The 13417-nt window shown below is 38.7% G+C and overlaps 1 protein-coding gene across 1 annotated transcript in view; it reads left to right on the plus strand.

The window, feature by feature from the left end:
- Positions 1-13417, plus strand: part of LOC126175618 (DNA-directed RNA polymerase III subunit RPC8) — a 55475-nt gene that overhangs the window by 22621 nt on the left and 19437 nt on the right. Inside the window, exon 3 of the mRNA XM_049922501.1 lies at positions 2206-2343. Coding sequence (XP_049778458.1) covers positions 2206-2343 — 138 coding nt within the window. The remainder of the gene's footprint in view (positions 1-2205; positions 2344-13417) is intronic.

The raw sequence follows: 13417 nt of genomic DNA on the forward strand, positions 1-13417 counted from the left end.
ACGAACACAAACATACACACAAAACTCAAGCTTTCGCAACAAACTGTTGCCTCATCAGGAAAGAGGGAAGGAGAGGGAAAGACGAAAGGATGTGGGTTTTAAGGGAGAGGGTAAGGAGTCATTCCAGTCCCGGGAGCGGAAAGACTTACCTTAGGGGGAAAAAAGGACGGGTACACATTCGCACACACACACATATCCATCCACACATATACAGACACAAGCAGACATATTTAAATATGTCTGCTTGTGTCTGTATATGTGTGGATGGATATGTGTGTGTGTGCGAATGTGTACCCGTCCTTTTTTCCCCCTAAGGTAAGTCTTTCCGCTCCCGGGACTGGAATGACTCCTTACCCTCTCCCTTAAAACCCACATCCTTTCGTCTTTCCCTCTCCTTCCCTCTTTCCTGATGAGGCAACAGTTTGTTGCGAAAGCTTGAGTTTTGTGTGTATGTTTGTGTTCGTTTGTGTGTCTGTCGACCTGCCAGCACTTTCATTTGGTAAGTCACATCATCTTTGTTTATATATATATATATATATATATATATATATATATATATATATATATATAAAAACAAAGATGATGTGACTTGTTTTTATATATATATATATATATATATATATATATATATAAAAACAAAGATGATGTGACTTACCAAATGAAAGTGCTGGCAGGTCGACAGACACACAAACATACACACAAAATTCAAGCTTTCGCAACAAACTGTTGCCTCATCAGGAAAGAGGGAAGGAGAGGGAAAGACGAAAGGATGTGGGTTTTAAGGGAGAGGGTAAGGAGTCATTCCAGTCCCGGGAGCGGAAAGACTTACCTTATGGGGAAAAAAGGACGGGTATACACTCGCGCACACACACACATATCCATCCACACATATACAGACACAAGCAGACATATTTAAATATATTTATTTATATATATATGAATACCTCACCTGTCTTTCAATATCATCTTTGCCTCTGTACTTCCGTCCCGACTGACATCTCTGCCCAAACTCTTTGCCTTTACAAATGTCTGCTTGTGTCTGTGTATATGCGGATGGATATGTGTGTGTGTGCGAGTGTATACCTGTCCTTTTTCCCCCCTAAGGTAAGTCTTTCCGCTCCCGGGATTGGAATGACTCCTTACCCTCTCCCTTAAAACCCATATCCTTTTGTCTTTCCTTCTCCTTCCCTCTTTCCTGACGAGGCAACCGTTGGTTGCGAAAGCTAGATTTTTGTGTGTATGTTTGTGTTTGTTTGTGTGTCTATCGACCTGCCAGCGCTTTTGTGTGGTAAGTCTCATCATCTTTCTTTATATATATATATATATATATATATATATATATATATATATATATAAAATAGAGGGAAACATTCCACGTGGGAAAAATATATCTAAAAAGAAAGATGATGAGACTTACCAAACAAAAGCGCTGGCAGGTCGATAGACACACAAACAAACAAACAAACACAAACATACAAATGTTTGTGTTTGTTTGTGTGTCTATGGACCTGCCAGCGCTTTTGTTTGGTAAGTCTCATCATCTTTCTTTTTATATATATATATATATACCTTATAAACATAATGAGTTTGTCCAAAAGGTCCCTGTAGTTTTCAGCAGTCCTGTATCCTAAGAACAGTGTTGTCACGTTATGAAAACAATGCAACACATGCAGCTGATCAGGTGTTAGAGTGGACTTGAAGAGTGTGCTCCCAACAGCTGGCGTATTAGTGGACCAATGAATATCCCCCATGTGATCTTCTCTGTGTTAAGTCATGCAAACATCTTACATAATTATTGAAATGCTGCTTCTTTCCTGTACAAAGCCTTAACAAATGCTATAATGAGTCCCAACTTACGTGTGCAATGGTAGGGGAACAATTTTGTTTGAATTCTCCAGAGGTTCTTCTCTGTCGGCCATGATTTTCCCTCATCCTCATGACAAGCAGCTCTCTCACAACATGAAGCCTGAGTGACATGCATTTTCTTTCCAACCTTTCCTCTGTAAGGAATGAACCAACACATTCAAAACCTAGATTGGTTTTTGCTACTTTTGTATGTATCTATCAGCATGTGCTTGGAATTTCAGGTCCCAGAGGCAGGTGCTGTACAATATTTGCCTTTTTGTCATTTTACTGTTGTTTCCAGTGATTTCCTTAATGACAAAAATAATATAGTTTTGTGTTCTAATCATTTATTTGTTTCAGTTACACTTGGGTTTTTTGATGATATAATTATTCCACCAGCATCGTTACAGCATCCGTCAAGGTTTGACGAAACAGAACAAGCCTGGGTTTGGAAGTATGACACTGATGGTGACACACATGATTTGTTTATGGATCCAGGTAATATTGGTATCACAGCATGAAGCATTTTTTTTGTAGAAGACAGTACACTTTTTATGTTTATTAATTGCTTTTCTTGGCAAATGACATGAAGCCTTATCCACATAATTTTTTCTGTGTATGAATATTGGAACATTGTTTGTAATGAACATAGGTAAAGATTCCTTGCTTAGCTCATCTAATTTCAGGCCAAAGGATTACTGGAAATTTCTCTGTTATTTTCAAACATAACAGGCTCACTCCCCTCAACAGAAAAAGCCCATGCTCCCTAGTACCCATTCCCTCCTCTTTGTGATTTTAACTTGGAATGGTTTGTTTATTGTTTATTCCATGGGTCACATGCATAACATTTCATTGTGGCACATTTCATTGGGGTGTTGCCTTCCTAGAAGTAATTGCCTGTGTCATTGTAGCTACTTCTGCAAGACTACCATTTTCAGTTTCCTAATTTTTCAGCCAGTCTATCCAAAACAGTATGTTAGTAGTTAGTCTAATTCTTGTTCAGCGCAGTATCCCAATCCAGATTCCATTCTTGTTTTCAAACAAACTACTGACACTTGTCAGTTCAATTATTTCTGTAATATACACTGTTAGTGTCATTATACAGGGTGATTCAAAAAGAATACCACAACTTTAAAAATGTGTATTTAATGAAAGAAATATAATATAACCTTCTGTTATACATCATTACGAAGAGTATTTAAAAAGGTTTTTTTTTCACTCAAAAACAAGTTCAGAGATGTTCAATATGGCCCGCTCCAGACACTCGAGCAATATCAACCCGATACTCCAACTCGTTCCACACTCTCTGTAGCATATCAGGCGTAACAGTTTGGATAGCTGCTGTTATTTCTCGTTTCAAATCATCAATGGTGGCTGAGAGAGGTGGCCGAAACACCATATCCTTAACATACCCCCATAAGAAAAAATCGCAGGGGGTAAGATCAGGGCTTCTTGGAGGCCAGTGATGAAGTGCTCTGTCACGGGCTGCCTGGCGGCCGATCCATCGCCTCGGGTAGTTTACGTTCAGGTAGTTACGGACAGATAAGTGCCAAAAGTGGTGGCGCTCCATACTGCTGAAATATGAATTGTTGTGCTTCTTGTTTGAGCTGAGGGAATAGCCAATTCTCTAACATCTCCAGATACTGTAGTCCAGTTACAGTAGCACCTTCGAAGAAAAAGGGACCAAAAAATTTATTGGCTGAAATGGCACAGAAAACGTTCACCTTAGGCGAGTCACGTTCATACTGAGTTGTTTCCTGCGGATTCTCAGTGCCCCATATACAGACATTGCGACGGTTGACTTTCCCGTTAGTGTGGAAAGTTGCTTCATCACTAAACACAATCTTTGAAACGAAAGATTCATCTGTTTCGTCTGTTTCGCCTCAAGCGAACAAATATACAACTAAATGAAACTTTATAGCTCCCTTAATTCGCCGACAGATAGTGCTTAGTTCTGCCTTTTGTTGTTGCAGAGTTTTAAATTCCTAAAGTTGTGGTATTCTTTTTGAATCACCCTGTATTATGTGTATTTAGTGTAATAATCCATGCTTTTACACACATGGAACTGTGCTCCTTCAGTCCTAATGAAAAGACTATTGTTTTGCTTACTATATTCCATTAGAAACTCTTTAGATGTTGCTAAGTCCAACTATTTGACAGTGTACTACCTGTTAAAGGCGTAAGTCAATTTTAATCAGTGTAACTCCGTGTTCATGTGTTGTAAACATAGTCAGAAGTTTTCAGCATGCTTGTTTGAGACAGTTAGAAACACTTTAGATATGTTTAAGTGTCAGGGTCATCTGTAGAAACCATCGTCAAAAATGGGCCAAGTTTTTAAAAATTCTGGAAAGTTGCAGGTCTAATATAATACTTGATAGAGCGTGTTTGCTAAAACTAAATACTCAATACTTGTGAAGTTCAGGAATTAATCTGTATGTGTATCAGAAGGTACTTGAATTGGAAGTCATATGTTTTTTGCCGTACATAAGAAATGTAAGATTGAAATTTGTAGTTGTAACCTTCTGTTTGCAGCCTGACATTTTCCCCAGAAGTAACTGTAAATTTAAGACTTAACCTCCATGTAAAGTCACAGTAGTTGCAAAATACTGTAATTACACAGGAAGTAAGTGAGGAAATTGTAATTGGTAGGTGAGACAAAATTCTGTAAAATAGTTCTAAGAGCTTCTCATTCTTAACGGAAATTCATTAGTGGTTGGTGAGAAGCGAACATAAACTGCCTAGCAGTTTAAGGGAGTTAAGGTTGGAGTAACAACTATCACCAAGCTATAAAGAACCCCTTCAAGAAGTAGAACACTACAGTCAGCTAATTTGTCACACCTGAAAAAGAGGCAGAAAAATTTGCTTTGTGTAGGAAGTTACAGAGCAACTGCGGCAAGATGTATAGTTGATCAAGCACTTGTCGAAATGTGTATTTAATACAGTTACTGAAAATTACAGAAGTGCACCTCTGTGTTAAGAAGTGTGTGATATAAAAGCATCGATATAAACCAAAGTGCAGAAGGCAGAGAGCAGTATTAACAGATCCACACTTTGCAGTGCATAAAACCTTCAGTTCAGTGGTTACTACAGCTGTCCCACCAGAGAAGTTACATGAAACATTTTAGTAATTTGTAACAACTGGTGGTAGCACAAAATATAGGGCCCAGGCACAGCATAATTAAAGCCAAAATAGCACATTGTCTTTTAAAATGTTTATTCATAATGAAAGGGTAACAATTTTCATTTCAATGTCATACTATTTATTTGGTATCCAGCAGGATTTCTGATAACGCTAGGTACAACAAAACCCAAAATTTATTATTTACAATTTACCCAAAAACTACTAATGTAAATAATCAACTGGATTCCATACTGAATCAGTGCCCCTTCACAATTAGCACATGGCAACATGTAATATTTAGTCCAACTTGTGACTGAATGAGGATTTAGGTGTTATAGGGCTATAACTGTACCTGCTGTGTGTGAACCACCTGTCAGTTAAGGTTGCTACATCTTGATCATCCCGCCAGTATTTGTAAAATTGTTTAAAAATGTTTAACATTGTAGGACCTTCCTGTTAACAAAGTGTTAAGGTGACTCTAGAAAACGTGCCTTTGTGTATGAATGGTAACCTTTTCTATTCAGGAGGTATTACAACTTCATTTTTGATTTGTATTGTGGCTACAAAATCAACGTGCCTTCTGTATCAAGTGTTGGCTTTCTGCTCTTTTATTCAGCACTAAACTCTAGTAGATATGACAGTTTGGTGGAGACACCAGCTGTTTTGGAACTTCAGCTAAACTTTTGAAGCAGTTGGGGTACAAAAAAATCAATCATTAAAGAAGGCAGGAATCTGAACCCAAACTGTAAATTTCCGTTTTGTTCGATCTGTGTAGAGACAGACACAAGTGGATATGAAAATAATGGTGAGCCAGTTTCCACAGCAGGTGTCAATCTGGTTTTGAAAATGATAGTTCAGAGAATTTGTTGCCATTTCAGACAGATGTTAGGATGATACTGTGTATTTTGCCAACATTTCCTTTTATTTGAAGTACAACTAGATTACTACCAAAAGCTGTTAATAAACTTTCTTTGTTGAACAAACAGTTTCCATCCACAGACCGTTATCTGTTTCATAAAAGCATTTACAGGATACTAGACAATATAAAATCAGTAGGGTAATGAAATCCATGAATTCATCACTGTTGTCACATAATAATAATATAAATAACATGAATGAGTGCACTGTCAACATCTACATCTACACGTACATCTGCATGGATACTCTGCAAATCATATTTAAGTGACTGGCAGAGGGTTAATCAAACCACCTTCAAATAATTCTCTATTATTCCAATTTTGTACAGCGTGCTGAGAAAATGAACACCTATATCTTTCCGTGCGAGCTCTGATTTCCCATATTTTTTTTATGATGATTGTTTCTCCCTATGTAGGTCAGCGTCAAATAAGTATTTTCGCATTGGGAGGAGAAAATTGGTGATTGAAATTTTGTGAAAAGATTCCGCCGCAACGAAAAATGCCTTTGTTTTAAAGATGTACACCCCACCCCTTGTATCATGTCAGTGACACTCTCTCCCCTTCTTTGAACGTGCTGCCCTTCTTTGAACTTTCTCAATGTACTCCATGAATACTATCTGGTAAGGATACCACACCGTGCAATTGTATTCTAAAAGAGGACGGACAAGTGTAGTGTAGGCAGTCTGTTTAGTAGATCTGTTACATTTTCTAAATGTCCTTTCAGTAAACACAGTCTTGGGTTAGCCTTCCCCCACAACATATTCTGTGTGTTCCTTCCAGTTTAAATTGTTCATAATTGTAATTCCTAGGTATTTAGTTGAATGTACGGCCTTTAGATTTGACTGATTTAACGTGTAACCAAAGTTTAATGGATTCGTTTTAGCACTTACGTGGATGACCTCACACTTTTCGTTATTTAGGTTCAATTGCCAATTGTTGCGCCATATGGATATCTTTTCTAAATTGTTTTGCAATTTGTTTTGATCTTCTGATGACTTTACTAGTCGATAAATGACAGCATCATCTGCAAACACTGTAACACAGCTGCTCAGATTGTCTCCTAAATCGTTTATCTAGATAAGGAACAGCAAAGGGCCTATAACACTACCTTAGGGAATGCCAGAAATCACATCTGTTTTACTTGATGACTTTCCGTCAATTACTACAAACTGTGACGTCCCCGACAGGAAATCACAAATCTAGTCACATAACTGAGACGAGCAATTTCACCACAAGCCATTTGTGTGGTACAGTGTCAAAAAGCCTTCTGGAAATCTAGAAGTATGGAATCAATTTGAAATCCCTTGTCAACACTTCATGTGAGTAAAGAGCTAGTTGTGTTTCACAATGATGATGTTTTCTAAGTCTATATTGACTGAGTGTCAATAGACCATTCTCTTCAAGGTAATTGATAATGTTCGAACACTATATAAGTTCCACAATCCTGCTTTATATTGACGTTAATGATATGACCTGTGGATTATTACTACTACCTTTCTTAAATATTGGGGTGATCTGTGCAACTTTTCAGTGCTTGGGTATAGATCTTTCGTCGAGCGAACGGTTGTATATGATAGTTAAGTATGGAGCTAATGCATCAGCATACTCTGAAAGGAACCCAACTGGCATAAAGTCTCTCTCAGAAGACTTGCTTTTGTTATGTGATTTAAGTTGCTTCAGTACTCAGAGGATATCTACTTCTACGTTACTCATGTTGGGAACTGTTCTTGATTCGAATTCTGGAATATTTACTTCATCTTCTTTGGTGAAGGAATTTCGGAAGGCTGTGTTTAGTAACTCTGCTTTGGCAGCACTGTCATCTATAGTATTTCCATTGCTATAGTGCAGAGAAGGCATTGATTGCGTCTTGCCGCTAGCATACTTCACATGCGATGAGAATCTGCTTGGACTTTCTGCCAGGCTTTGAGACAAAGTTTCGTTGTGGAAACTATTATAAGCATTTTGCAATGGATAGTTGTCAAATCCAGATGACAAGACTGGACAGAGATTGTTCAGGAATAGGTGTATGAATTTCAGCACCCATCTCTACCACAAAGCAGACTCAACATGTAGAATGTGATTAGCTGGCTAGCTTTTACTGCAAACGTGAAACAGTAGCCAAGTCGCCCAGCGGTTTGTGCACCGAGAGCTCTGTTACAAATTCGATTGTCATGGAGAACTGATATTTAGAGAACAGCAAACAATGTGTAGGGTTCCAGAATGAATTTTCACACTCTAGTGAAGCATAAGCTGTTTGAAAACTTCCTAGGAGATTAAAACTTTGTCAAACCTGGAATCTTGTATTTCGCAGACAGTTCCCTAGAACCTAGGCTGTGAGTAAATCATTTCTCTGGAATATCTTTTCTTCTAGGAGTGCAAGTCTTGCAAGGTATGCAAAACTTCTGTGAAGTTTGGGAAACGGGGGAGAGGTATTAGTAGAGGTGACACGGAGAGAGGCTGTTGAGTTATATCATGATAGACTAGTCGGTAAGACCATTGTGCATAAACGGGAAGGTTTAAGTCTGGTGCAGAGTTTTAATATGCTAGGATGTTTGAGCACATAAGGTTTGAGTCAAGCCTGGAGGCGTGCTCATATATCCTAATGGTTAGTAATATCTCCTTGCTTCCAGTTCTTTTAATTGCAAGTAGTTTATATTATGTTATCTTACTATCACCCCCACCCCCTAGACTCCCTTTCTGCTTTGTACCAGTTTCTATAGTAGAGTCAACGAAAGATGATCTGTGACAGCTAGCAGCACTGTTGCCAGCTTTTAGCTGTGAACTTCAAATAGCTTCTGGCAAAAACAGTAGTTGTCTATAGAGCTGTGACAGCACTAAGGCATTGCATGATGGGATGAAGTATGTGTGCGAAACAGCCACACCGAACCCACTGCTACTGTCAGGGACCTTCTTTTGCTGACTCTCCTATAATTGGTTCTCATTTCTCTTGCTCTTTATCTTTACTTCTTACACTGTTCTTGTCTCATATCTTTTCTTACCAATGAACTGTGTTTGACCTCCTACTCTCTCTCTCTGATGCCCCAACTCGCATGTTGGTCTCCCTGTGTCCTCACTACAAATGTCTCCCTCTCAACCTGGGTTTTGTATGACCTGCCACCCCTTTACAATCTTGTCCAACCTACCCCTTTTTTTCTCTATGAGGAAGGAACTAAAAGCTCTGAAAATATAGGTGCACATTTTTTTACCCTACGATTAAATGTATCTATCACTGCTTCTTGGTAATACACACTCGGGACTAATCACTGACCGGTCATTGTGTCTTCTTAGAATTTTAGGCTATATCTGTTTTGAACACCAAACCAGTTGATGCAGTGAAGACATAAATGGCCAGTGTTTGCTTATGTTTAAACTTCCTCTCTGAGATGCCGTGATTTATGTATAAAATTGTGCCAGTTGAAGATGTCTGTTGCAAGTGGGCATGAAATGCTAGTAAATAGTTTTGTACTGAGTCCCATCTTGGTGGTCCAGTGTTCCATTCCCAGACTAAGAATCCAAAGGTTACGGTTTCAATTCCCGACCAGTCCTAGGACTTTTATGTGTCACTTATCACTTGTTTCATGTTTGGCAACATTGTTAATTTGAAATATGCCACGATGCACTTAGGTCCAGAGTCTATGTCAAAGTGTAGGTCCCTCTGTAAGTGAGTCGTGAAATCATGTTGATGGCCGGTGGGAGGCAGTGACATACCAAGTACGCCAAATAAAGTGCTGTGATGTTCGAACCAATTTTGGATTAATTACAACATTTACATTGACCATGGTCTGTCAGACAGAAAATTTTAACAGAAATGAAGAAACAGACTGCTGTTGGTTGCAGAATCTTCTGTTACCATACAGAACTGTCCCATCCAGCTGATGGGGCACTCCAGCTTGATGCACCTGAGAGAGTCTAATAAGTTCGGAATAGTTTAATTTACAGCTTGAAGGCAAAGAACATGACTTATAGTATTATCTTTTAGATAACTACAGTGACAATTCTGTTCTTGTTTAATAAGAGACTTGAAAATTAATAAGAGACTTTGAAAAAAGTTGAATATCACAAATCGAATGCATTTATAAAGCAGAAATTTGAGATGAGAAGATTATTTAATAATATCACCACAAAAGTAAAACCAAAATCAACATGAGTTTAATTTTGAAATGCAAAATTTTTGAGGCTCCTTCTCTATTTTTACACTACACAATTGAAAAGTCTGGTCAATATGAATAAAAGAACATATATCTGTTTCTCAAAGTGCAGATAATGTGATTGTACGCTGCAATCATAAAAAAATATTTTGACAGACTTACGCTTAAGACTGTTGTAATCTAGATACGAAAAAGATTGTTATCTTTTTGTGGATAGTGTGTACAAACCTCACAATGGCAATGTAACCTCTCTCTTGCTTCTTCCTTCTTTTTTTTTTCTTTCTTATATTTCAGTTAATGTAAATGCAGTGCCAGTGTATATATAAGAATATACAGCCTACAGTTGCATGTTAACTTTATTGTTTACCTAGGTTTCAACATTAGTAATAACGTCTTCTTCAGAACATAAAATATTATTTAAATGTTTGCCTAAAACAGGCCATGTCCTAAGTCAACTTTATAAAACAGGTGCATAACCATAAGGTTTTGTCACTTCTATTAGACAAGCTGTAGCAGTGATCATCCTAGAAATCTCCAAAAATTATGGACTCAGTATCAAATTCTAAACGTGGCAGGGGTAAAATACAGGGAGCGAAAGGCTATTTACAATTTGTACAGAAACCAGATGGCAATTATAAGAGTCGAGGGACATGAAAGGGAAGCAGTGGTTGGGAAGGGAGTGAGACAGGGTTATAGCCTCTCCCCAATGTTATTCAATCTGTATATTGAGCAAGCAGTAAAGGAAACAAAAGAAAAATTTGGAGTAGGTATTAAAATCCATGGAGAAGAAATAAAAACTTTGAGGTTCGCCGATGACATTGTAATTCTGTCAGAGACAGCGAAGAACTTGGAAGAGCAGTTGAACAGAATGGACAGTATCTTGAAAGGAGGATATAAGATGAACATTAACAGAAGCAAAACAAGGATAATGGAATGTAGTCGAATTAAGTCAGGTGATGCTGAGGGAATTAGATTAGAAAATGAGACACTTAAAGTAGTAAAGGAGTTTTGCTATTTGGGGAGCAAAATAACTGATGATGGTCGAAGTAGAGAAGATATAAAATGTAGACTGGCAATGGCAAGGAAAGCGTTTCTGAAGAAGAGAAATTTGTTAACATCGAGTATAGATTCAAGTGTCAGGAAGTCTTTTCTGAAAGTGTTTGTATGGAGTGTAGCCATGTATGGAAGTGAAACATGGACGATAAATAGTTAGGACAGCAAGATAATAGAAGCTTTCAAAATGTGGTGCTACAGAAGAATGCTGAAGATTAGATGGGTAGATCACATAACTAATGAGGAAGTATTGAATAGAATTGGGGAGAAGAGGAGTTTGTGGCACAACTTGACGAGAAGAAGGGGCCGGTTGGTAGGACATGTTCTGAGGTATCAAGGGATCACAAATTTAGCATTGGAGGGCAGCGTGGAGGGTAAAAATCATAGAGGGAGACCAAGAGATGAATACACTAAGCAGATTCAGAAGGATGTAGGTTGCAGTAGGTACTGGGAGATGAAGAAACTTGCACAGGATATGATAGCATGGAGAGCTGCTTCAAATCAGTCTCAGGACTGAAGACCACAACAACAACAACATCAATATTCACCACATTTTATTAATTTTACATGTCAGTCCCTTACTATCCTCACTTGCATAGTTGTGGATGAGGTGTTTGCTTTACCCTAACTCTATTGAAGGTAATTGTGTGGGTTCTATGTTTGGTTGAAATTGTTCAGAGTGTTCCATTAGAACTATACTTGACACACAATGGCCCACTTCATACAAGGAAAGTAACAGAATGCTTTCCTCCAGTGACAAATGACAACAAACAGGGAACAAATCTGAATGTGACTAAGGCCATATAAAGTGTGGGATACCATTTGGGACTGTTCTGAGTCTATTGATTCTGTTGATATACACTGCCTGACCAAATAAATGAAGCACACAGAAAGGGGGGGGGGAGACAGGTTTAGTAAGTAAATGATATTTTGTTACAAAATCAAGTCAGATTTACAAAGAATTTGGTAGTATGAGCCCACTTATCACTATGCATGTACTAATTCAATTGAGAAGGATGTCATAAAGCTGTTGTAACATCCCCTGAGGCAGACTGGGCCACAACTGTTGTAACCATTCCATTATACACTGGATACTGACACTGGGACAGAGTTGAAACCCAAGCTGGTTTCACACCTGTTCTGTCAGAGACAGATTTGGGCAACCTGTTGGCCAAGGAAGTGGCTCAACATCATGTGGACAGTTGGTAGAGGCATGTGTCATGTGTGGACGAACATTGTGATGTTAATAAATGTCGCCACAGTCCTGTCACATGAGAAGTAAGAGATGAGGACGTAGGATGTCTGTGGCATACCTGTGCCATTAGAGTTCCTTCAATCCCTACTTGCCATGACTTGAAGTCATATCCGATGGCTTCTGACACCATAATGCCATGAGTAACATTGCTGAGACCATCCAAAACATTGGAAGGGTGGGGCGTCTCCCCAGGTTTCTGCCACACTCACCGTAATGGTCATCCAGGGTAGTGCAGAACTGCAATACAATGCCATTCATTATCAGTCTTTGTTTCCTGGTCATGACGCCGCTCCAAACACAGGTGTTTTTGTAGTGGTGTTAACAGCAGTGTGCGCATGGGACAGTAATTCCCCAGTCCAGTTTTTGCTAGTGTCATACTACAGGATGGCACAGAATGTTGCATGGAGTCCATTATTTGTTATTGGGTTGCAGATGTAGATGTGAAGGGCTTACAGTGTGCTTGGTGCACAGTGCAGCGGTCCCCCTTTGTGGTGACTAGAGATGGTCGAGTGACACCTTGACAATGAGTATGTCTGCCCTCAAGTTCTTCTATCTTGTCCAGCACTGAGGCTCTGTCACATTTGAATACTCCACATTTCAAGATATTGCATGATTTGACTAGTTGGTCAAATGGAGACCCACAGTGAGGATCCTTTCACACTCTGTCTATTGATAATAATGCTGACTCCCAGGCATCTTCACGTCCTTTACAGTGATTGCTCATTGTCTGATGTGAATAATCTCTCTAATAGAGTAGTCCGTAACTTCAACAGGTGCCAAAATTTTATTGTCTCACATTGGTCAAACCATTTGTGAACTTGACCATTTCAAATTCTTAAGACCAAGGGCAGATGAAAACTTTTGTGGAAGTATCATGCAGAAACATAGCTACTATCTTCATTATATGAATAGTTTCCCAAGTCTGTGGTACTGATATGTGAAGATTCGCTTACTTTGCTTGCTCTTACTCTTATCATCTCCTGTTGTATCATACTTTGAAACATCCCTGTGCACTCCCAAGAACATTCTTAGCCCGTAAAAGGTCAGTCAGACAGGTCTGCAGTGTCTGTTCTTGAAA

This window comes from Schistocerca cancellata, chromosome 3, assembly GCF_023864275.1.
Source record: "Schistocerca cancellata isolate TAMUIC-IGC-003103 chromosome 3, iqSchCanc2.1, whole genome shotgun sequence".
NCBI lineage: Eukaryota > Metazoa > Arthropoda > Insecta > Orthoptera > Acrididae > Schistocerca > Schistocerca cancellata.